At 32.7% G+C, this 27,044-nt stretch overlaps 1 protein-coding gene across 5 annotated transcripts; it reads right to left on the bottom strand.

Annotated features, from left to right (window-relative positions):
• LOC105345928 (gonadotropin-releasing hormone receptor) lies at positions 1–27,044 on the bottom strand. Of its 5 annotated transcripts, none has more exons than XM_066088088.1 (5): positions 26,319–27,043; positions 13,440–13,644; positions 2,322–2,622; positions 1,986–2,005; positions 1–140 (listed from the first exon to the last, which is right to left on the bottom strand). In XM_066088088.1, the coding sequence occupies exons 1-5, from the start codon at positions 26,901–26,903 to the stop codon at positions 52–54; spliced, it is 1,200 nt and encodes a 399-aa protein (XP_065944160.1). In that variant the 5' UTR covers positions 26,904–27,043; the 3' UTR covers positions 1–51. The 5 variants fall into 5 exon arrangements, with proteins under 5 accessions (XP_065944160.1, XP_011452603.3, XP_011452601.3 ...); XM_034469804.2 differs by having other exon boundaries at positions 37–140; positions 2,167–2,622; positions 26,319–27,044; XM_011454301.4 differs by lacking the exon at positions 1,986–2,005 and having other exon boundaries at positions 2,339–2,622.

The raw sequence follows: 27,044 nt of genomic DNA, 5'->3' as shown, positions 1-27,044 counted from the left end.
GCTTTACCGCTTATCGTAACCGAAGCGAGGTTCGTTTGGTAGACCGGTGACTTACACGGCAGTGATGTTGGTTCGCTGGGTTCCGACATATGCCGGTGGCTCTAAGGATAATACCTGGTACGTTTTCTTTTTTCCAGCACCTTCAAGTGAGAACGAAAATATGTTGAAGATTTTCCGTATCTGTAATTATTTCCTTAATGAATGTTAAAAAAATAGTGTCATATACGTTACAATTAACGTCGTAAAATAATTTTTTGATGTCACACTAAAACTATTTAACATAAAAATCAGCGGAATCTGTCGAGCTATTCTTTACAATCATTAACAGCAGAAACATGCACTAGGTACATGTATAGCGTGAGAAGCAAACATCCGTAGTTGGACATGAAACCTGAAACTAAAGGTTTTGTACCTAATGGCGGCGTTTACAACCTTTTAAACAATGAGTTCAATCATGCAATCTAAGTCTACTGGTGTTAGAATTATCATGAGGTTATTAAGTTGAGAGAGTGAGACTATATTGTGGAGAGGAATTCAGATGACAATGCTCAGTGTACATGAAAAATAATGCGGCGACAAAGAACTGAAATCTAATTGATGAAATGGATCTAATATACATAAACAATCAGTTGAAGTAAAGCATTAAAAGGAAAAAAATCTAGCTAGATTGATACATGGGATATTCCAGGTCATTTAATACATCTCCCATAAAAGCAAAAGGAAAGAAGACTAATAGGATGTTTTATTTTGCCGGTGTTTTGAGGGAATTGTACAGCGCTTCAAAAGAAAAATATTTTTTGACACAAACACTGTTACAATATTATCAGCAAACTTCGGCAAAGACAATTATAAATCATCGAATAATGGTAACCTAATGCGTTTGTTTACAATGTATAGATATGATATTATAGTTTTTTTTAATATTATCCTTGTATTCTTAAATGTTTGACTTTTATGTTTAAAACTGTAATATTTTTATTTTAAAAATTTACAGAAACGTAAACACTGTTATATATATTATATATGTAACTTGAAATAATCTTTGTCTAAAGTAATATTTTTTTCTTTGAAATATAATCAATGTACATTTTAAAGATAGTTTCGTGTTTCTGTTACGGTGAGAATAAGTTTTGAATGGATTTATTACTGTACGAATAAGTTTTGAATGAATTTATCAAGAATAAAAATTAAAACTTAGAACTCAAAGTTGTTTGTTTTCTTTACAGAAGAAAGAAAGTTTGAACAAAACAGACACTAGGTCACTTTGAAAACCATTAGAATGGTTATTTATTATAAAATTTATTTAAGATTTAAAGGCAGATGCAATGCAGAACCCATTCGCGGCTGCTATATGTTTATTTCGAGTAGATGGATCGGACTTTTACTGCAGACACATTCATGTCGCATTTTCAAAAGGGATGATGGGCCAGACAAAAAATGAAGGAGCAAATTGGCTTGGCTTGCACGTTTATTATTTTATATAAAATATATGGAAAAGTATAATGAAAACAAAGATGGATGGACCAGGTCTCCCCATTACGCTTTGTATATAGATCTCTTTATAAAACCAAAATCGATGAAAATACCATTTTTCAATCCATCCGTTTGTTTTACTTTTATTTAGTAGTAGCAAGTGTGGAAGAAAAAAGTATACATGTATATGCTCAAAGCAAAAAGCACTAGTACTAACAAAATGTCTACTGGTATTTAGCTGATCATGCTAAGACGTTCACAGTCACAAGTAACATTTTGGATGGACATAGGCATGCTTTGTTTCAAAACCCAATATCTTTACAAGAAAGCGTGTACTCAAAATATGATGATATAGAGACCCACTTCATAATTGATTCAATATCCCTAAATACAATTATGCTTCCCATGCTTTAGGTAAGTGTAAATTCCCGTTTATCCAAAAAGAAAAAAAATTAAAACAACAACAAAATAGTTAAATTTGAAATCTGTTAACACATATAGGCAAAACATACCAAACACCGGAACGTGTTCCCTACAACAAGACAAACTAGAAATAAACCAGACATCATATGAGCGTAGCGCTTGAAGACGAAAAATCTACCGCAAAGCAATGCAACTTAAAGTGCAACATTCCATTCAGTTGAATAACCGCAAGTAGCTGTAGATCTTTTGGCTATCAAAATAAAAACTGACCTTGTAACATTCAGCTTGAACTTGTCTGAAGGTATAACTGATTGGAGTTACTCCTTATCCTTAACCGGCCCTTATTGCCCATTTTTATTTCCATGGGAAGAATATACATAAAATCGTTTGAACTGGGTTTTGAAACAATTGTCCTCCAAACTAACCTTGGATTATTAGGCACCTTGCAAAGTTGGAATGCACCATAAATTATGGGGTTTAATATTGAGTTTGTTAACCCCACAAAGGTCAATCCACTCATAAGGGATGGGTCTAATGAAGTCCAATGTCCGAATGCGAATCCTGTGAAAACGACGTAATATGGCAACCAGCAAACAAAAAACGCTATGACGATAAAGAGAGACATGCGTAGTGCTTTCCGTTTTGCCTTGCGCAACAGACCACTGCGCACGTGGCTCCGTCCACTGTGTTCTCGTTGGTCAGATGAATTGGAGACATTTTCAGGTTCTGAAAAAGAGCAGAAAATGATACACGCTTTTAAAACACGATGTTTTCAACGCGTGTTAATTTTCCCTTCGCAATTTATATTGGCAAATATTATCCAGGTATATTATTTTGTGAAACATCTTCAACATGTTTACCAAATGCCAACGTATCCAATAAGAAATTGGCAAATTTAACATAACGATATACACATAAATTCGATTTGAATTGAAGCGTTTAATGTAACGTTATTTTAGAAAACAAGTAATTTTATCAGAATAGATTGCAAACGGAAAGAAATCAGTCGACGTAGAAATGGCAACGGATATCAGCATTTGCTAGACTAATTACTGTCCAACCACAAATGTAGGCCTGACTGAATAAATGATAGTGCATTCGGAAAATCTACTTAATTTAATTTTCAATTAGGTACATCAAATAAACATCTGAGCCCCACGTCTCATTTTGGCGCTTATTGCTGTTCACATTTACAGGTGTATTTGATAATTCAAATGCTAGTTTATCCCGCCATATCAAATAGTGATGCAATTTATTCCATTAATTTATATAATTTTGTTGGATACTGAAATATTCTTAATGAATAGCAGTAACTATCCGCTCATTAATCCAGAGAATAAATTTACGTCGCAAATTCATTCATGAAATGAGTGCAGAGGTCTGTGCAACTTAACATACATCTGTGGCGACTGATTGCAGTGAGGATTTGACATTAGATTTTTACATTAGATTAAAAAACGTATCAAACACGTTTGGGTTTAAATTAAATTGAAATTTACTGCAGATTCCTACCAAAACAGAAGCCAAAATTTTCGCGCTTGAATGCCGTTTCTTTGTTGATAAAAACCGGGGTTTTCCGCCTAAAAGGAAAAGTTAAAGAATTGTATCAGCGTGGCACTGTATTGCTTGTGTTTTCGACAAACTCTGAAACAGTATACTGCTTTTGTTTTGTTTTTTGGTTGTTTTTTTTTAGCTTGCCGGAAATATCTAGGTCTTGAAATTAAATGATCCAAGGTTTTCTTGTACTTATATGTGTAAGTTAGACAATGAATTAAGAAGCTATAGAATTCAGATCATATCTATTTTTATGATAAAAACACTCGAGATCGCCAGAAAAAAGCATTTAAAAGTATTTTACTTGACGCCATATATTTCCTTCTGTCATAAATTAACCAGTTCAAAATTAAATCTGCCTAAAATTAAATCGTTTTCTATCAGAGTTAAAGTTTGTTAACCCCTTTAATGCTTTAATGTGTACCGATATTGTGCTGTAAGCTTTGCTGTGATGTGATATCTCACATATTTCCATTAAATAACCATTAGTTTTTGTAGAAGCAGCTCTCAATACAAGGATTATACGTCACGTTAATTTTTATTATCGGACACTTTCGTTGAGAAATAAATCCAATAATTATTCTTCATTTGGTATTTAGTATCATCTAACCTAACACAGAGAAATTGTGTATCAAATAAAAGTGAATTTTGTTGTGATATTTGATTTTAAGCAAGAAACATGTTTTACATGACGCCAGGCATTTTCCCGTCATGTACCAAGTTTTTTTTGGTAAAAAAAAACCCTTTAAATGAAATTTAAAGTTTTGCATTTGCCCTGTTAGCTTTGTTGTGATGACAGCTTTTATACGAGGGTTGTTAAAAAAGTTCGCGGACAAGTTCAATTGTGGGCGGGCTATTCACATGATACCAGCGAAACTTTCTAGATTTAATCCTGACGTATTTTCTAAGAAATATGTAAAGATTTGTTTGTTTTCAATGCACCATAAAAATATATACAGCTTAATTATTCTGATAAGATTACTCCACGGAGTATGTCAGTTTTTAATTTTTTTTATTTTGTTCGCAATTTTCCTTATACAGAAAATGTACCGTTTATGTGCATAAAAATAAACGATATTTCATATGACATCACAATAACTTATGAAGGTAATTTGGTGAAAGTTTCAATTTAATTGAAGAATTTCTAACCGTTTTATCGCCAAATTTTGACAAACAACGCTTGATAAATGAGTCAAAAGCTTTTTACTGTGTATTACTTTTATTTGTAAATTTATTGGAAAATAAAGACTTAGTTCAAATTAAAAAGAGTGAAACATTTAGCGGGACTTTGTTTTTGTTAGTTTATTTACTGTTTTACCTATATACGAGTAGTGCTGAATCAGTGTCCGATATCAACTCTTATGAAATGGAATAGTCCTCGAGACATTCTTATAAATATTGAGCAGCTATTTCATTAATTGAATTTGTTGTCCTACAGTTAATAGCTATTCTATTCAAGAAAAACAATTGCCCACTTGATCAATAATTGGATTAATAAAAAGATGGAATTAAGTGAGATGTACAAAGAAATATTGGCCTTGTTTAAGTAAACTGCCCCTCCCTCCCGCTCGAAAAAAAAACCATGTAGAATTCCACTCCTAGTGTACATGTGTAGATCAATTGAACCTCTAAGCAAAAATATCTATCTTGTATATGTGGTATATTTGAAGATGACTGTTTTTAATTATTGTAGATGATATTTCGTTGTTACATGTAACATATATGTAGTTTGAATATCTATTATGTTTTCCACAGTGTATAAATACAATTAACAGCCCGCTTCAACTTATTTGTTCAAACAAGCATACAGTTCATCTTCAACGACTGATTGCATAGAAGTTTTGTTTTAATAAAAAGCTATTTTTTTAGATATTTGGCATTAACCCACGTATGCACGGGTTGAGTAAAACTGACATGATTTGAAAAAAAAGAAAGAGTTAAGATGCCGACGGTCCGGCATGATGTGTAAGAGCTTTTTGAAAAGCACTTGCAGCTTTTTTAAAAAGTTTAATCCATATGTAATTCATATACATCTTGCACTGTTGTACAAAATACGTTTAGTAGTTTTCTCTCCCCTCCCTTCCTATTAATGGTCTGACAAATTGATATATGTAAAATATTTTTATTCATTATAGTTTTCCCTTGTTCTTTTCTATTAAGTTTAATATTGCAGTATTGATACCGGTAGCAGGAAAATCACAAATATAATCCCGGAACAAAGATTTTGAACATGATTTAGGTATTCAATGTATAATGAAGGGATATTGAACAATTTTGAATCATTTTAAACTAGTTAAATATGTATTACTAGATAACAACGAAAGTGAAATCAACCAAATTCACATGATTGACAGCATATAAGAAGCCAGTATTTTGCACCTTAAATTTTTTTAAAGAGTTATCTCCCCTTGATGAAAAAAAGGAAATTTTAATTTTTTCAAAAAATCTGCGGTAAATGATTCGTTTTATTTCGAAAGTTTATTCATCTATTAACCAAGAGAGTTTTACGAATTTTAAGGTAACTCCGTACCTATAATATCATGGGTTTAAAGTTAAAAACTTAAACTTTTTTTTAACTTATTGGACTTGAATTTCATCAAAAAATAAATAAAATATATATGTATCCGTACTATTTAAGATGTAAGGTAATAAAAACCAAAGGCTGAAATTATCATCTGAAAATCACCCTTTTTTTGTTTAAAAATTAAATATAAGTGGATGGATACTTTTTTGTCTATTTAAATTTTATTGCTTACTATGCCAGAAAACTAAAATCAATTTTAAAAAAAGAAAAAAATGTTCACATTAGAAAAATTATAGCATTTAGATATATCACTTAGAGAAAAGTAGAAAAGAGTTATTTCCCTTTGTCATTGTTGAATTATGTCGAATATAAGGATAAAAACCCTTATTAAATAGCTCCAAGTAAACAATGATTTGGGTTTTTGATGTGCACCTATGATAACATAGAGATTACAAATCTACTTGCAAGAATTTTAATGAATTCATGGTTTATGTAAAATGTATGACGTCACAGGAGGGTGGATTTACTTTAAGTTACTTTTTACAATATCTTGATAAAACATACGCTGTCCATAGACTTCAATGCAAAATTCAACACGTAATTATTTGGACTATAATTAAAATTTTGAAAATTCCTTCGGTGGAGTATTTTTATTTGATAACACCTTCAAAATGATATCATGATTAAGAATATCAGACCATTCATTTATTAGGTACAAAATGTGGTTGTTATACATCGAATACCTTAAGTGGATACACAATACTAGTACGTATCTAAGCATGTGTTAGGTTTTAGTCGCAGGTAGATATTTTCATTAATTCAGCAGGAACAGGTATTATTTTCATTTTGAGTTGTTTTTCCCAGAAACAAATCAATTAATAGATCAGATTCAGATACAAAGAATATTATATACAGTAAAACTGCAAAGCATGAATTGCAAAAATAACAGGGGCGCGTTGGTTAAATGAATCAATAGATTGGTAGAACCATAGACCATTACTGGTTCCGACATTTACATGCTCTCAAGAAGGTCTGCTTATTCAGATCCCTATTTATAACTGATCTTCATTTAATAATTATTGTTCCACATTGATCGATAGTGTAGATTTGACGCCCTACGTTGAACTTGTGATGATGAAACATTGTTATCCAAGAGAGTGTAAATGATAGCTTTCATAGGACCGGGAGCTTCGAAAGGACCAGAAATCTATTTTATTGGCAAGCTGTATCCTTGTATGGTTTAACTATTCGCTTGTTGTTTACATTACAATCTGCTGTCCTGCTTTTATCACAGGTGCTCGAGGACAGGATAGGACCGACCACTCTCACCCTTCCATCTCCCCACCCCCAAGTATCTAGACCCTAATTCATTTACTCCTTCTTTCATTAAATTATCCTTTTATGCCATTTATATATAAACTCATTTATACATTCATTGCACAAACTTACTTAAAACAAACATTTGAAAAAAAAAATCGGACCCTCTTTCTATATATAATATATGTTTTTATAGAATGGTCTGATTTATGCAGCATACAAAGAGAAAAACTAATGAAAAAAGGATTAAAGTCTGGGTGTCTAGATACTTCGGGGTAGAGGGGTCGGACCTGTTCTCAAGCACCTGTGGCTTTTATATATGCATATGCACTGTTGATATTATGTGGCTGTACAATTGCTTTTTCCGATTCCTTTTCCTTAAAGTAACGTTCTGAAATAATGCGTGATTCTCATGCATGATTATGCATGATTTCTGAACTTACCTATCATGACCAGCTGTCATGGTTATAGGCTTATATTGAAATCAATGGAGCTTTGCTTGCCCTGCATTCGTGTATGGAATAAAGTTAAGCCCCTTCAATTACGATATGAAGTGTTTTCTTCAGTAATCAGATCGCATGTCAAGTTCAATTTTACGACAACAATGCACGCACTTACTGCATTATCTATATGAAAAACTCGGATTTGTCACTTATCCTTCATCCGAAATTGTTTCCGCCTTTTAAGATTTATCTTTCAATTTTACGTGGCAGACCATAATGTTAATCAGTTTCGAAAAGAAAACTCGCCAATGCAACTTTTAAGTTACTAGAAGCGAATATAGAAAAAGAATGTGCAAAGGAATTATTAAAATTTGGTACTCAGCACACGCTGATTATAAAATCGTGAAAGAAACGGAGACATTTAGCATTTTAAAGATAATGTTCGTTATATACATGTATAAGATAATAACAATGAAGAAAGGTAAAAGTCATTTTGTTGGCAAGCATAAAGGATAGATAGATAGATAGATAGATAGTTAAATTGGTTAATTAAAGTATCGGAGAATTACAATAGCGGTTCATCTTGACATAATTTAATTTTAATCATGCATATATGCATTCACTAAACGTTGTCGACTGTTCAGCAGAACTGTAAAGTGACTTGTCTAGCGAATTCACACGTAGGGGGCCTTCATTGCTCCGAACAAACGTCAGAATGATTCAGTTAACGAGTTTCTCTTTATCTTGAAAAGATATTTGAAATTTACCATGTTTCTTCACTGGCATTTTGCTAAATTACTCCGTTGCTAAATTTAGTTTCTGTTAAAAATAAGGCGAATTGATGAATGAGTGTGCGTGTGTTTGATTGCAATATATATCTTTCGGTTTTTTTTGTCTGCTAATAAGTAAATGCACCAACCCCACTTCTTTGTATGATAATTTTTTTCCAATTTAATTTACTTATTCTCTCAAAACCATGTAAATGGTGCAAGAGGTACAGTTTATATAAACATATTTACATATATAAAAACAGTCTAAATGAGCAGAGCTGGCTCATTTTGCTTATGGAGAACACATCTCATAAATAGGGGTAATCAAGAGACACAGTTTTTTTTAAATAAACAGTTGTATTTGTCAATGGATTACAGAACTTAATAATATTTGGTTGGACATAGTATATTCTTGCAAAAAAATCTTTTCTATTTGAAGCTAATGCATTGCATTCTAACAGTTAATACACTTCGTCCCTAATTTGGTTATTATTACACAGAATGTAGATTCTTTCATGATGTTGTAAATTATTCCAGCAACATACCTGAATTGAATTGAATTTCTATAATAATTTGTTATTGTTCATGTCTGAAGTATGATACTAAGTCTTAATGATGAAATGGAATTACGGTATATCATATAGTTTTCGTTAATTATACTCCCCCCCCCCCCTTTTTTTTTTTTAAAATGTTGCTTTTCAAACTATAAAAATATCAAGTTTGAAGCAATTTGTAATAAACGAAAATCGAATAATTATGTAAATTTAGAAAATATGAGGATCTCTCTCTCTCTCTCTCTCAACTCATTAAGGTAAATTATGTAAAATCTAATTCACAATTACATATTCCTACCTTGAACTATGTATTTACCCCATGTCGTGTTTCGAGGTAGCTATTTTCCATGTCTCGATTTGAATATTACGAAGGATGCTTAAACCTTTAATGAACTGCATGTACATGCTTTTAACGTTCGGTAATAGAGACTTCATTTCAACGCCGTACCTAATTATCTCCAAGAGCCACACTGGAAGATGGTTTGCGGGATGTGCTTAAGAGATTACTTTTTAAAAAATGTTTCTTCAAAATGAATATTATTAGAATGTTTTATGATCACCAAAGGCAAATTCAAAAAGAATAAAATAAGATATTAATCATTTCTGTAACCAAATAAAACCGTGAAGGTCGTAGCAAGGAAACTATGTGGATCTTATACTTATTTTGAATTGGGCTTCCCGCTTTTAAGAAAGTTCTAAGAGAAGACAGTTAAGAGTCGGTTTTGGAGACATTTAGTGATACATATTATAGCATGCTTCCGGAATACGGGTATGTGCTCTAGATTGTCAGTGTCAATATTATTTGCGAACACCAAACAAGTTACATGCACTAAAAATACTTGGATTGATAATCTTAATTGATAGGTTAGTCTTTCTCCCATACAAATAATATACATGTTTATGTTCCTTTCCCTATATTCCGATTTTTTAATACAAAATATGTGAACAGAATACAAATACTTATTTATCAGAAGGCAATTACAACGTTTATCAAATAAATTACTTCAGTGTTTTCACCTAATTTCCATTTTGTGTCCGATGATTTAAAGCATTACGTACAATCTTCTTATTAAAATGTTCTCAAAAGTGTATTGGTTTCAAGAAATACAAGTGCTTGCCCCTTTTCTTAGAAGGGAATTCAATTTCCGTAGAATTTTTGGGGGTATAAATTAGATTGGACAGTTCATGCTGTATCAACCACAAAACGGTTTAGAAAAGTAAGCATTAACTTTGTTTATATGAGTTATAATTTGGCTTATCATAATTATATTAGTACGACGTAAAATCCTTAAATATATTATTTTCATATGCATTATGGGGTATAACAAATAAGTACACATGTAATGTTATAAGAGCCGCAAAACTTTTATATAGGTTCGTGTATTACACTGTGCTGGATAAATATGCCAATGCGAAGGTGGCACTTTTGCACCTTAATAATGCAGTTTCAATAAAATCCATAAACTATAAACCAACTTTTATTCCCGTGCGAGAAATTTTCGCGAGGTTAACGAGACTGTTGTCGCGAATATATCTCGCCGCGAACCGGACCTTGTCATATGGTTGTTATAACAACACGGGTCTGAATAAGGCTTGGTCGCTAACATTAGTCGTCGCGAACCAGGATATCGGAAGTATATCGCGAAATAAAGTCGCCGCGAATAAAATTTGGTTTACAGTAAAAATGAAATGATTGTGTCTAGCTACAGTGTTTATAAACTCTTTTATTTTAAGTGTTTCTCCCCTGACATGTACCATTGATAGTAAATATCACAAGGAAAAGTTATATTCACGATGGGAAATATAATTTTCCTGAAGGGTATTTTAAAAATCCTGTGAGATTGTCTTAAAATAACAAAGGAATTTTATTTCCTATGGAATAAAAGTACATGTCTTTCCAACAAAAATTTTATTCAGACAGGTAGTTTTTTTTTATCTCTTTTATAAATCCTGTAGGAATTTTTTAATATCCTATCAAAATTAAAATTCTTATAGGAAGTGTTTCTATTCTCGTAGAAAGTTCTGAATAGCCTATGGTAAAATTATTTTTCCATGGGAATTTACATTATGACGGTAAATATTTCACTTCACAGGTGAGAGTCATTAATAACAAAAGGGGTTATAAAATCTTAAAGCAATGTTCTATCATATGGCTAACTTGAATTTTTCGAACCATACACCTTAGGTGCAAAAATGTCGCCTCGGTTTGGCATAATTATCCGGTTCGTACAATGCTGTATTTCAGTGTATCATTACAACCTATTTTTTAAATATAAGTAATCGTATATGCATGTAAAAACTCATTATGGTCAAAGTGTCGTGAAAAACATTGATCATTAAATGTATTTATTGGTGTTCAACGGATCTATTGCAATAAGTAAATGCATGTATTAATCAAGCTGTTCGAAGTAGAGAATGAAATGATAATACTAAATTACTAATATACATGTAGACCGAATTTTATGTACCCAGACATTTAATTAAAAATAATGAACCCATTAAAATCTTGACAATATTTGCCTATAGGAACAATTTAAAGGAGTGTGCGTTTAAAAAAACCGTGAATGAACTCTTGTCATACATAAAGCCCAAAGGTGGTGGAAAAGTTGAAAATCCAATTCCGTTATTCTGGATAATTTTTTCAATTTTGCAATATCTTACATCAGATGTCATCTTCCTTTAAAACGTTTTTCTCATTTAATGGTTAACCTACATTGATGGCGATAATTTTGACGTTAATTGCCATGCTAGCGGAGTTGTTTAAGATTTTTTTATTGCTGGTACTAACCTGATAATAGGTTAACTTATCTGTCCGACTAACGTTTACTTGGCTAGCCCTCTGGTTGTCGGAAGACTTTTTTTTACTATTTTGGTAATACATGGAATTAAGTAAGTGCACATTTAAACCTTTTTTCAGCATCTGACAACCAGTTCTATAAGAGCTTTAATACACTCTGATGTGATTATGAAATATTCTCCATGTACTTAAAGAATTGACTTCCTGTAAGTGCATGTCGTCTTCCTTCTACTTTAATGATGCAATGCAATCTGACTAACTGCTAATCACTGGATCATTTCGAGACAGATTTCTATATGGATATTTTTGCGATATAACAACATTTTTTAAAACAAACGCGATTTTTTAAGCAATTAACCGCTTAACCTTTGCGACATTTCGCTTAACTTTCGGAATAAATAACGTTACTCTTGTGATTTTTCGCATTCGACCTCCTCTATTTTATTTTATTTTTAACATAAATGCAACTTATAAAAAATCATTTAGTCTTTGAAATCTAATATTTACAATCGTTAATACAGGTTTATCATTTATTTTATTGCGAAATTTAACTATTTTTGTCGGTAATGGCTAAAACTTTTCAATTTTATTTTTAGGAGGCTGAATGGCCAACATTAAAACAATTATTGTTTTAACTTTTACAGCGAATTACAGAATACCGGTAGAGTTTTCAATAGCTTGTTGGATTGCTCAATAGGGTATTCAATTTGGTCAGCAAGGTATCACATCAGGTTTAAATCTAGGTCCTGTGGTTACCCAAGTGTAGTTTGTTATTTTGCACTCAACCAATTCATTTGGCACAAAGAAAACCTCTAGAACACTCTCTCCTATTGTTAGCTATTCTATTCATAGACCTTTAAAAAGAATGTTCACCTGAACAGCACTGGATTCTATAGAGCATCAATTCTGCTTGGAGTAATTTGAATTTTGTTTTTCAAAAAATGTAATTCAAAAAACATTTCTGAAGAAACAAACAAAAGAGAAAAGCATAACTTTAAGAATTACGGAGATATTTTTTTCCTGCAAAAAATCATTAGACATTTTGGTTCCCCAATTCCTGGTGCAACATACAGCACTAAGAGTATTTTTGTGCTGTGACTGCTTAATTAGTTCAGACTTTTATAGCAGTAATGTAGGACAACAGGGAGAAACAAAAAAGGCCCAAATGTGCAAATGTTTACTAGATTAACTCACGTTATCGCTGTCATACCTGAGTAATCACATGACCTAGATTTAAACCTAATGTGATACCTTGCTGACCAAATTGAATACCCTATTGAGCAATCCAACAAGCTATTGAAAACTCTACCGGTATTCTGTAATTCGCTGTAAACACGATTTTTTTTGGCCATAAGCTCTTTAACATTTAAACATGATATTTTTGGCCATAAGCCTATAACTATATTTGTATCAATTAGTAAAGAGAAAAATTAAAAATGTTAGCTTAAAAATTTGAACATTTTCGTTTAGCTCTTTACAGAGCTCTTCGTCTAAAGAAGGTAAATATGGCCTGAAAATGGCTTATACTACCTAGCCCTCTTAAATTTTATTTACGAATCCCATCAAATTGAAAGAAACGCTTACCTCCGAATTCTTTTGACTTTCTGGATATGGTGAAGAAGATCAGGCCGTAAGCTATGATCATCAACGTCAGAGGCAAGAAGAACTGAATAATCATGCAGAATATGTTGTAAAGCTTCTTGTAGGCAGGACTAGGATATCCGAGGATGTCCACACACTGGTAAAAGTCTTCTTTAAAGGGACCTCTGTGGACGCTAAACAACAAAGCCTGTGCAGAAATAGAGGTAGATATACAGTGCATATTGATTATGCAAAAGGGTGACATTAAATCTGGCTGTCATCATTTATTCATAATTAACTAGCGTCTAAAATAACATAATTACATGTATTATTTAACTGGATCGAGTCTATTTAGGTAAATTTACGAACGAGACATTCAAATTCAGGATTTAGGCGAGTTTGTTATTGTCTTTATCAACTTTCGGGAAATTTTATATTGCAAAAACATTAATTATTATGCCGAGATTTTTTAGATGCTCTTTGGAGGGATATTTTTAACTTTAGAATACCATTTTCTACGACAAATTACACATACATGTAGGACAGTTTGCTGTTGAATAAGTGTTAAAGATTTTGGCGCATACCCAAACCTTCCTGATGTACCAATACATAGACCATCTTTGATTTAAACATGGACTATCCCTTTTTTGTGAAATTTAAATCTCTTAAAAATTCTGAATAAAAGCAGCAACGATTCCGGATTTTTACTCGAAATGCCATTGGCAGAAGTTTGTGTGTGTCAATTTTAAATTGGCATTCTCGCTTGAAATCTGCATAAAACTTGCTTTAAGAAAAACAATTTTGAGTCGTAAAAGATTAATCGTTTGCAGAAAACAAATTTTATAAATGGTAAAATCCCCAATCGACCCTAGATTCTGAATTTATCCTTGGGACAACAATTAAACGTTTGAGCATATTTAATCAAACTTTATAGCCCAAAAGATGATAAACAATTAATAAAAAATAGAATAACAGTATTCACTACATTATGACAGCGACGACTTTGTGTCACTAGCATATTTAAAAATAAAAGAACCAAATGATCAATGAAACAACAGTTTTGACAGTTTAAGCAGCTTTTTATGTTTATAATTCTTTAGAAACGTCACGGATTTTTGTGTTTAAACTCAATTATGTCATGTTTAACAACTGGAAACTGTCATGTAATGGAGTACAAATTGAACGTTAAAATTGTTTCCATAAAAACGAGCGAATGTGACATAAATTGCATGGAAGGCACTTTAAGGTCGGTAAAATTCAGGAGATTGATTCCGTTAAGCCAATTGGATCTGTAGGGCATTCAAACAAATCAAAGATTCTTCGAATTAGGTTGCTTCCAGCAAGGATTTTCTGTCAGAGCCTAATTAGAAAGATTCAAAGAGTGAATACAAGATATCATGTGAAAATTAGGAAATTAATCCTCTATTCATGCATGTCATTTTTTCGGGCATGAACTTCATATATGCCACTGACGGACTGAACAGAATCGGCCAAGGCGACTGAACGGAACTTAACACGGCGCCCCATGACATTTATTAATACGTATATCCTATAGAAGCTGGCCTTTATTCCGACAATCTCTCCTAATGACTTCTTCAATAAGGGGTTAGAATTGCCAGATGCTCTCTCGGTTGGACCTTGCATTGTTTCCATTCTAATGAAGTCGGTATTTGTGGTATATGGTGGCAATTTGTCCTAGCATCTTCATGTACTTAGATTGTTGATATACCGGTAAATGTATTTGAACGATTCAATATTTCACGATTTCTACTGCGATTTTGTGGTGATTAATTAACTGGTACTTGAACACATCTACATAGTTTTTAATGGCAAAGTAAACAATCGCAAGTCTGCATTTATTAATACAAAAATTAAACGAAGGAAATGTTGTATTAGTATCCAGGTTAAATTACGTAAATAAGAAATCAATTAACTGGACGATATTAAACTCAAAACATTTTTTTTTCAAATCGATTTTGTTAACAAAAAATATTTGACCAGGATATGTTGAAGGGTAATCTTTTAGTAAGTTGACAACGTTACACACCTTATGTAAAAAAAAATTATAATCATGTAAACAACTTTATAAGCTAACTGTAAGATAATCATACGTTAAAACTAAGTTTTCGAACTTTGAGTTTCGGATCACACAAGGAAACATGATATCATTAGAGAAAGCACGAAAATACTTTATTTATATTTAAAATTAACTTTTTCAAGATTGCTCATCTAGATTTAAATAAGCATAAAAGTATCACAATAATGTATACCACAATGTTTGTAATAGCAAGTTTTAAAAGTTATCTCTGAAAATTGTGGAAAATTTCCAATATTCATGTTAAGCTAATAATTATACAGATGAATGAAATGCATGTATATTAGAAAATCAATAAAACATTTTAAAATGTTAGTCCCAGTAGTCACACATAACACTTAGTTCCTGCCACTACTCCTTTACTGTCAAAGGCAAACTGGACCACTTATGGCCAATCCCTTCGCCGTAGATAGATAGATAGATAGACCCAAATTAAAGTTATGCAGGAGCATTCATGTATTATGAAATAAATACATGTAGAATGAAAAATCTCGTTAACGTTACACCCCAAAAAAAACCCCAGTTGTTACATGTACTAACCGATGTTTAAAGTTAAAACTCGATGCGTGAGTAAAGTATACATGATTTAACCTGTGCACGCACCTGTTGATCGAGATAGGATAGATGATAAACGGATTGCCACAACCATGCCCTTTCTACCATGGGATAGAGGTGTTGGTGGGCTTCACACCGGACTCGCTCCCTGGATAATTTTTTCATATGCATTAAACTATTTACTGTTTTTTTTCCGGGTTTTTTTTTCCTTTTTCGACCGCTCTGGTTCTTGAATTGATACTTTCAGTCTCAAAAATCTGGAAAAACCCATATTTTTATCTTTTTATTTGCATGAACCTTGAGGTCCACGCAGAAAATATATAAGCGAGATAAAATCAGAGGGTCAGAGGTATACGGGATAGAACGTATAAAAGTGATTAAGAGCAATATTCAGGCTTGCTTCTATCAATATTCATCATAACACTTTTGCTTTTAAGAGGTCTCATCCTGCACAATGACATGTCACAATATAGAAGCGGGGGTTTACATTGTTGGAATTTCGGATATGCATGTGTTTCCGTTAGAAACACATGCATATGGTCCAAGTATTGTAGCCCCCTTTTTAAAGGACAGCATCTTGTCTCTTTAATTTATCTTTTGAAAATATAACTAAGGAGTCCCACAGTTCCTTCCGTGTGGTCGTTTATTGTATTACCAAGATTGCATCTGATAATGACATATGCGTGGCACAGATATTCCGAGGTCTCTATGACAGAAAGACGGATGTTTGATAAAAAATCAATTGAAGAATTTGATTACATCACATCAGTTGGTAGCTTGTTTCAGACAATTTAATAAAAAAAGTGTTTTGATGTCATTTAGTTGCGGCGTTTAGTGAGAAGATAAAAACCTGGATATCCTTGAGGAGAATCTGATCTAGTAATACCCGGATATTAAGGTATGGACATAGGTATAATTATGCTTGTAAGCTAACAAGATAAACCATGAAAACATTTTTTTTAACATTGTATGAGATGCATAGCCTTGTAGTAATGAACCATTCATAATGCAGAGGATCAATGTTAATGAAAAACTCAATCTTCCAACCCTCCATATCAATAACCTCACTTTGAAGCGGAAGAATATAAGTGGTCGGTCATGGTTTTGACGATGTTTCACACACCTTGTGAGAATCAAGTATCATAAACATCTCCGTCCCTCATACTATACTATTGTTGAAGCACTGCTGTGATGTCATTTCTTTGTTCCAGCAGTCTAAAATTATTATATCTGTGACAGCCCGATATTAGTGAGGTTCTTAATAACAGACCTTCAAAATCGGACTGTCTCAAGTGAAACAACAATGAAATTCAATGACAAGTACGATATTTTGTCATAGAGAGCTGTTTTCTTGGCATATATCCATTACAAATCAAGTAGTTATCTGCTTGCTATTGATGTATTAATCATTGGTTTCGCTAGAAGGAAGGCTATCCAATGAAATTGTGCATTAAATTCAGCAATATTCTATTTATATCTAAAAAGAAATGGATTTCGTTTTTAGGATATTAATTTTGCATATTCAGTTCGAAATAGTTTCTTATCTCTAACATCGCGATATCTGTAGACGCTCTCTCTCCTTAAACCATAAACTAGATAATTGTGTGGTTGCCATTATCTGTTTTTATCATTGTCGCTTAAGTGTAACGATATAATCTCTAACCTCTAATTTAATGATCTCGTTAATTTCAATTTCAATCTTATTTTGTTCTTATTGTGCATATTAATTATTTCTTTAGCACTAAAATAGAAATATTGATGAAATTAACGAAGCCATTTTGACGACACGGGGATTCTTTGGTATCAGAAGTCAAGGCATTTTCTTAATATTTGTTCATAGCCAGCACTTAACAAAAAACAAAGAGTAAGGCGTTAATGCACAAGGAGCCATAGAGTGTCGACAATCTTGATATAGATCTTTCTTTTCATTGCTTTTAAGAGATGTATAAACGGTCCGTACTTTCTTTATTTCAACAAGAATCGCACTCAAACACGACACACCACTTTGAGGCCCAAAGGGGTCAAGCGAGGTCGACATCTGAGTAAGGATATAGATTATTTATCAGTTTGCTTTTGAACAAGATTGGGTCTAATTGTCAGTTCGATTCCCATTCATCTCCAAACAAGTGTAATTAGGGTTTACTTTTTTTCTCTTTATCAAACGTACTAACCTACCTCGTAGCATCCTTAATGACCGCCCATACAACTTGTTTCCGTGTACAATGTACAGTAGAGAGTCAGGGAAGCATGGAAGAGCTCACATTTGATATCCATAAAGAGATCTGGTTACTTAATATATGATAGCAAAAATATTACATTAAAAATTATCATATATACATGTAAGAAGTACTGGTATTCAATTAAAAGTGTCGAACTTTCATGACAGAGATTCTTTAGATTTGTGTAATAGTATTTCCAAGTGAAAAGATTGTGTAAAAATTGTTCGATGTCACATCTGTCTCAATTCAATATCAAATGGAAATTCGTCATATCATGAATATGCCTCATGTAGGGATAAGATTCTACTCGTTTTCTTTGTACCATGTGCATTTTTATGAAGCCACCATGTGGGTATGTAATATACTACCCACAGCTTTTAAAAGCCGATACTTTATATCAGATCACTACAGAAAACGGAATCTAGTCATAATATAATTGCATTCAGTTCCAGCTCAATTCACTGTATACTTTGTGGTTATTTTTTATCATTATTATACTCTTCCCTTTCTGAGCTTATGTTTAAACAGTTTAATAACACGACTGTATACATGACGTTTACCGTAACTTGGTCCAAAGGCTTGTCTTTTCCAGACTGAAGCAGAGCCAAGACAGTAACTGGCACAAATTCTGTTTATGATAAAAATTAGCATGATTGCGTGCTCTTCTCTACTCAGCTTCCTTGACAATCGCCTGTAGCAGTAGCTACTAACGTAAATGAATCTTGCACGTTTTGATATATTTTACAGCTCGTCAAACTTGATTAATACATGGCATCGCTTGTGATTTCACTAAAGAGGCAGTCATTTTGTCATTAGGCTGCAATAACAACGTAACGTAACAAGTAAGGTATGTTAACTTGGTGATTTATGGATATGGTATCGAATCAAGAAGGTGCCCCACCAGTATGTAATTATACAATGTATTTATTTAAAGTTAATTTTAAATGCATAATTAATAATAAAGCACACATTGGCACACATGGAAGAGTTTACCTGTTCCACCATTGATTGAATTTTGCGGATGCTCCTGGAAATGCCGTTATTATACGCTAACATGGACCCGAAACAAATACACCAGTGGAGGATAAATGTGTTAGCGATGCCATAAATCCCTAATTACCTAATCATCAACTATGAATCCCTAATTACATAATCATTCGACCTTTAACTAAAATATTACACCATAAATTAATTTATATGTAAATTTTACATCCTGTTGTTCACAAGGGCGTTATTCTCATAAGTATTTTGATAATTGCACAGGATGTTTATACAAGAGTTCTCAGCACAAAATAACTTTCAATAACTCTAAAGACATTAATCAAATCTAATAGTCTCTATTTTTCTACTTTTGATATTTAAGTTAACGTTTTTGATTTGATCTGTGTATCTTGATATTGATGTTCCAACACCAAGTTTCTGGTTTCCCCCTCTTATTGAGCATAAAAATCAATGATTTTGTAAAACATAAACAATATGAACGGACATGAGTTCTGTATGTAATGGTCCTTTGTTAATGAATCTGCACGCACACTATCACGTCTCAAAGTTTGATCAGAGACACAGCGGTCATATTATTGTAATAGGGGACTGGTCTTTGAACAAAAACCTATTGCTATTAATATCCATTTCTGTAAATGCGATATATAAAAAAGTCAGGTAAAACTGATCATTAGTGAAAAACTAATGACAGATCGGTCAGCAACACATACAACAAACAATTGGTAGCGGTGTGTTGTGCATGGTGGGTATCAGTTCATGCAAGCGTCCGCTCTAATTGACCCTAATTGCATCCTTGGTCTCGGATTGATTCTCGAATCCCGAATTAATTAGGCTACTGATGTTGAATAAAGCTTTAACACAAGTTCCCCCTTAAACATGCGCAGGGACTACTTGTATGATATTCTAACGGAAGCTAAGACTGAACTCTCTATGTAAACTATTTTGAATACTCCTTTGACGAGTTCATTCATACGGCGAAAAATAACGTTTAATCGTGTTCAGTCCTTTGTATGTGTTATATATATAATATATATATATATAATTATGTTCAGTTCACGTCTTATCTTTGTAAAGAGATGTTTTTCTTACCATAAGCTACCCATCTACAGTGTATATCATACGGAAAAACATGGAAGCCTGGAACTCGCCACTATTGTTGATCGACAGGAAATGACCAAAGTTGAAAATTACATTGAATTTAAATTATATCTATTATCTGGAAATATGTTTATAATGCATAAATCACTAATAAATGACAACTTTCGATCGAGATAAACCATACTAAACTGCAGAAGTTGCTGGCCTTGTTTTTTTAGTGTAGGGCATTTTTGTACTTTGAGTAAGATATAAGGAGCGCTTTTGTCCCTGCGTTAATATCATTTATTTATGAGTAGATTGTTTGTACTCTGATCCTGCAAAACATCACAATTTCGTCTATTGTATTCAAAGTTACAACGGTTTTTTTTATCACGAATATTTAGTAAGGGACAAGACAAAAAGTGGTTGTCCTTTCGAAATCTTTTTCATATAAACACCAACGCACTGATTGATCATTGCTTGATCAACTCGGTTGTAATACATCGTCATTCGATCAATGGCTTCAGGAAAAAAAAAATTAGCAATATTCAGATAAGTGTATTGGTTTCCCCAAAACCACTAACGATTGCCATATGTTACTGATAAAGGCATAGAACAGCAAGTGAAACGAACAATTGTAATACGAAAAGATGCACGCAATTAAAATGCTAATTTTTTTTGTATTGTTTACGGTACAATGCACTTTTTTTAGTTTTATGAATGAAATTAGTAGAGAAATTAGCCAAAAATAAACATATGAGATTTTATGAACCAAATACTATGTACCAGATGATTAAATGTGTATTTAAATGCATCGGAAGCAGCAGAGTATACCGGTATGAAACAAAAATTTTACAGTTCAGCATGTAACCCATTATCAGAGCAAAACACGTCTGAACGTTAGTGTTTGATTTATTGATTTGCAAATACATGTATACACATAATTTACATACTTTTCGTGCTTTCCATTCAATGTCTTTTAGCTGCTCACTAAGACATGCAAATGAATAATAAAAAAGGTAAAAATAAAAACGTAACCTTCCTGCGGTTTGGCAAACGTTCCTTTAAGTGGTACGTAGGAGTAAACAATTATCTAACATTGATTATTGTTGTTAATCACTTCTCAATTACATTGCGCCTGAAGGTTGAATATTTTTGTTGCTTAAGTTGCGGTTAATGAAATATATAGCTAAAAAAATAACTTTAGATTCAAAATGAGAAGATCATCCATTTATTTGAAGCAAAATTTTGATATCATACAAATCGAAGAATGAAGAAAATAAGTAAAGATAAATTATCTTCATATATATGACAGAACGGTTTTTGAGACCGAATGATCATATTTTTTTAGAGACATGAATGATCAATAAATGATCGTATTTTTGAACTCGCTCATACTTCCTTAATCGCAGTTAACGTCTTGGCCCAAAAAATCAATTGCACCCTTTTCGATAATGGGTTAATTTCACATCAATCATGAGAAGAAATTTTCAGAATTTTTCTTTTTAAGGAGGATAAAGAAAACGCGTGTACTATAAAAAATCTTGAAAGACTATAATCTATCGCCGATAAGTAAACAATCCTAAATTAATTTAGGAGAAATTGTGTTGTGATGCGTGTAGGATGTAATAAAAATCTGACTTTGACTGCATTTTTGGCTTCTGTTTACAGAGCTGCAGGCTAATCTAAAATTCAACGCATTTTCTTCAGGTGCGCTCACTTCCTCTCGGATTGAATGTCAAACAACAGAAGTTGTTTGAGGTTGGCCGACACATATACTGTATGACTAATGTATTTCGATTCTAAAAGTCCCTAAAATCCTTTTTTTATGATTATAAGTTGGCATTGACCTTCCTGCATTACAGGAACTTTGTTACAACCAGTTGCTTCCTTGTTATTTGTTTGTAACGTTAATTGCAACATTAATCACGATTGAACTTTGCGGCCAAAGAAGTACAGATCATTAATGATTAGAATTATGTGAGGTTTTAGTATAAGGGAATGTCATTCAGTAGACCTAGATATGAATGGCTGTGCTTCATTTTATCATTTAATGTGAGTTTAATAGCTACCGGGATGTTCCTTTGGGAAGTTTAATGCTGGCAATCACTGCATTGCAAGAATATACTAAAAAGAATATAAACATACATAAATTCATAACTATTGCAAAGTACAATCTGCATAAGTGTTTTAAAATATCAGTTCAAAATTACATGTTTAGAGTGCATGCCAGGATTTTGTAAATAGACGCCTTTCACCACACTGAATGAATTAGCACCGTCGGAATTTCTTTCTCCGTAGACGTAATGGAACAATAAGGTTTGATGTAGCCTAAATACTATAATATGTTGTCTGAACTCAATAATTTCTGCAGGTCAGTAGAATGGTTGGCACCCAAAATATTTTTTGATGTTGCAAACCAGAATAAAATGAGCGATTGACTCTTGTCCAAACCTTCTACCATTTCGGCACTTTCCTCGTTAAGTTGTTTCTGTCTTCACTTTTTATTTTACAAGTGCACCTCAATCTCCCCTCATTTTCAGCATCAGCTCTGTATGACTTAAGATGCCAAAGAGGTCGATATTTACGTATGTAGCAAGTTCAACAAAAACAACATTGACCAGTTGCAATTGGTTATTAAAATATTTTTGATAAGAAAAAAATATCAACTAAATCATGTGAGGAGTTTGGCTTTGATGCCAGAGATTGGAACAGTTTGCTCAGAGCACAAGGCATTAGATACTGGTGGCATTAGATACTGACTAACCTAAATTATTTCGAAAAAAGGGTCTTACTCAACAAAAAGTAATTGTTTGCAGAGGGGAGAGAGAGAGAGAGAGAGAGATTAAACGTGTTTTGGTGAGAAAAAAACCATACATGCACATGTAGCAAAATAACCTTTAAAATTATTTAAGATTCAAAAAAAAAAATAGTTTATTATACTGATGAGCTTAAATTATCCTGTCGGATAATTATTTGATGAAATTGCATTCAAATTAAATCACTGAGATTATTAAAACATGTTTAGAACCTCTTGTGGAACAAAATAGGAACAAAATACATGTAGTTGTTTTCATCTCGTACTTTAATTTTCTTTAAGGACGTTGATTACTCAGTGTTTGAGTTCTTAAATCCGGATTGATAAAAAGTTTAATTTCATGAGTAAAATTTGTTTTAAGTACAAAAAATATTTATGAAATGAATTATTATTGACATAACAATCGATATTTTTACTAAATTATGGAATGAGGCTCTGACAAAGTGACTTTTAGCAAAACAGAGGAAATTCGGACTAAATTTTTCAGATTTTGTTTTCCACTGAAATATTTTTGGTAGTACGTTAATATTTAAAGCTAAGATTTTATTTGGTAGTCAACATAATTTTGCATATTTTCTGTTGCTTTTTCGTTTAAATAATCGTATGGCACACACTACAAAAGTATTGAACAATGCTTAAAAATGATAAAAGGCACCATATCTCAAAATTTTGATCATTGACCACCGTAAAAATGTTTGCCAGCAGAGAAAGGGCAATATACTTAGCTTAATACTATAAATGTTTTAGCACTATCATCATTCAGTTTTTGGTTATATTGAATCAAAACTGGTTAGTAATTTCAAAACTGATAGAGGAAATTCGGACTAGAATATCAATGAAAATTGTGAATGAAAACTTAATGCTATGTATCTATTTAATGTCACTACCATTCATAAACTGTATTTCATTTGTTAAAGAGTTAAGCAATTTGTATTATTTTCACAATTAAGAAAATCTCAAACATAGTGTAAAATTTTTATGGATTTTTCTTCGATTTTCAAAAAATATTCAGTGGCCATTAACTCAAAAAGTAGGTCATTGACCTACTTTTTTGAAAGTGAAGAATAACACTACCATATAAGGTCTATAACACACAATAGTTGGATTTTCATTATCATCAGTGGAATTTTCTTTCATTCTGAGTAAACGTCATCCTTAAACGTGTTTTGGTGAGAGAGAAAACCCCATACATGCACATGTAGCAAAATAACCTTTAAAATTATTTAAGATTTTAAAAAAACAATAGTTTATTATACTGATGAGCTTAAATTATCCTGTCGGATAATTATTTGATGAAATTGCATTCAAATTAAATGAATGAGATGATTAACATGTTTAGAGCCTCTTGTGGAACTAAATAGAAACAAAATACATGTAGTTGTTTTCATCTCGTTCTTTAATTTTCTTTCATTCCACAATGAAAAAAATGTTTCTACTGACTATATGCAGCTCTTTCACTAGTACTTGTTCTGTTTGTATCATTTAGGTTCAAATTACATTAAAGAATTAAAATACCACGCTTTTGTTAAAAGTATAAAACTTTAGCTCACATTACTGTAAAACGTTTACATTGCACTTCACCAAAAATCAAATATAGTAAACTAAAATGTCGCAAAGGATTAAGTTACAGGCACATTATCAAAATGATTCGTTTTATAAAAAATAAACTTCTCAAAAATTCTATGACAAATATACGTCTACCAAAAATAAAATGGCAAATAAAACCATTGTTCTGGGTGTTTAAAAATACCTTACGATACCTCTTACAACACAGGCAAATGGTGTGCAATTGCTAGTGCTGCAACACTTAAATCCATTTTAAAGATAACTATCAGTTAATGCATTTCAAGATGTAACTGAAACTGCGTCTGACTAAATTATAATCTTTATATTGATCGGGCGATTAAAGAGTGCAGAAAAGTCACGGTTTTTTCTGTAACACACGTTCCAACTACAGAGAGAAAGAATTAAGCGGACTATCCAACACATGATACATTTCCATGATACAAGTCAAATTCGGAACGGTTGGGGTCGTAATGTCACAAAAGACATATTTAATAGGCAAATCATTTTCACCCAGATAATTTATAGACATCTTGTATATCAACGCAAAAGGTCCGAGATTCTGAGAGATTATTTGGTTCATACATTCTACATATGTAATGTGACAATTAGCCACCGCTTACAGAGTTTCTGCATGAAGACATCCATCGTCTGAACGTCTTTATGGAAATTGACGATCGCTTCGGTAGGGACAAGCGGAGAAAGTGATTATGTTCCTCTCTACAGCTGTCATCCGTTTGATTGATTATCTTCATAGATTTTTCTGTTTTCCTTGTCACAAACTTCTTCATGTTGAACAAGTTTTAAATAATTACAAGGTGCTACCGTCCGATGCCCAACATATATTGTTCGTGGACATCAAAGATAACGAAAAATAAAAAGGATCATAATCTACACGGTTACATGTCTGGCTTTGTTTGGAAGTAAATAATTCTTCCAAGCTGTTGAAAACACTATTAAACTGATACAATTCATTTTTATACAAAGCCAATTCCTTTATCATAGCCAGATGATACTCCGCTATTATGATTTAGCTTAGATACATGAACGTTTTCTGTGCGTTTTTGGCTTTGCGCGGTACACCAATAAAAAAGGGTGATAGGGAGCTTACTAAGAGCTATTCTATCGACTTCGATCTTTCTCGATCCAACAGCATGCATCATCTTGGTTTATGTTCAACTTTAAATAAAGTTCCGCGATTAGTTCAGTGGAAGATAAAGTATCCAACAAGATATGTATTACATGATATTAGATCTACTTCAAATAAAAGAGCTAAAAATGCAAGGCAGAAAAATATAGGTAATAATTTTTCGAGGTTTAAAACCACCACCCACAATATTGTTCTGTATTTTTTTTTCATTACTTAAACAATACTTTATCCAACTAGATTGAATTGGATTAGGCAGCGAGCAAAGCCTATTTCTGCCCTGTCTGTTTTATGAATTAAAGCATAACTTCATTCAAACCTGCATGACGCAAATTTATCATCAATATTGGCGAGTACCTGCTAAAAAATGCTAAACAACATTATTGAACTAACTGACAGAGCTTACCTGAGGTATACTAAACAAGGCACTCAAAAACCAGGACATGATGATCATGATCCGGACTCTCTGTGGTGCTTTGTTTCGACTGATTGGGTCAATGATCACACAGCATCTGTCTAAACTTATCACCACTGTAATATAAGTTGAGACCAACAGACCTGTACCTTGGATAAAGCGTAGCATTTTGCACATGGCAACACCCGCCACCCACTGAACAGTCAGGGCCCAGACTGCTTCTGCCGCCATACAAAAGAAGGTAACTATTAGATCTGCCACCGCCAAATTCACTATTAAAGTGTTGATAGTAGAGCGCCGTTTTCGTACACGGTACATTTGTATTAAAGTAGCAGTATTTCCAATGAATGAAATGGTGAAAAGAAGAATAAGAACAACTGTTTTAACCAAACTATCCTGGAATGTTGGGGGCATTGGGGACTCGGTAGTTGACAATGCGTTGTCCCCGGTCATATTCGGCCTTGGTTCCGACCCGTTAAGGAGAACATTGGTGAGCGCTGTTGAAGAACTCCCGTGGCTGTTATATGGAACTTCAGGTGGGTTTCCTATTGCAAAGCTAGACATGCTGTAATTCATCACGATTTATTTCTCAGAAATTTTAACCATCTTTTCTTAAATTTCCGACTGTTTTTAAATTTGCAGTGAGTACAGTATTAACGGAGAGAGTTCGAATATCCGTCCCCTCTCGATCGTTCGCGGTCTTATAATGGAGAAATA

The sequence above is a fragment of the Magallana gigas genome, chromosome 6 (assembly GCF_963853765.1).
Source record: "Magallana gigas chromosome 6, xbMagGiga1.1, whole genome shotgun sequence".
Classification (NCBI taxonomy): Eukaryota; Metazoa; Mollusca; class Bivalvia; order Ostreida; family Ostreidae; genus Magallana; species Magallana gigas.
The sequence above is the reverse complement of the archived record's forward strand: the minus strand, read 5'-3'. Positions and strand labels throughout refer to the sequence as shown.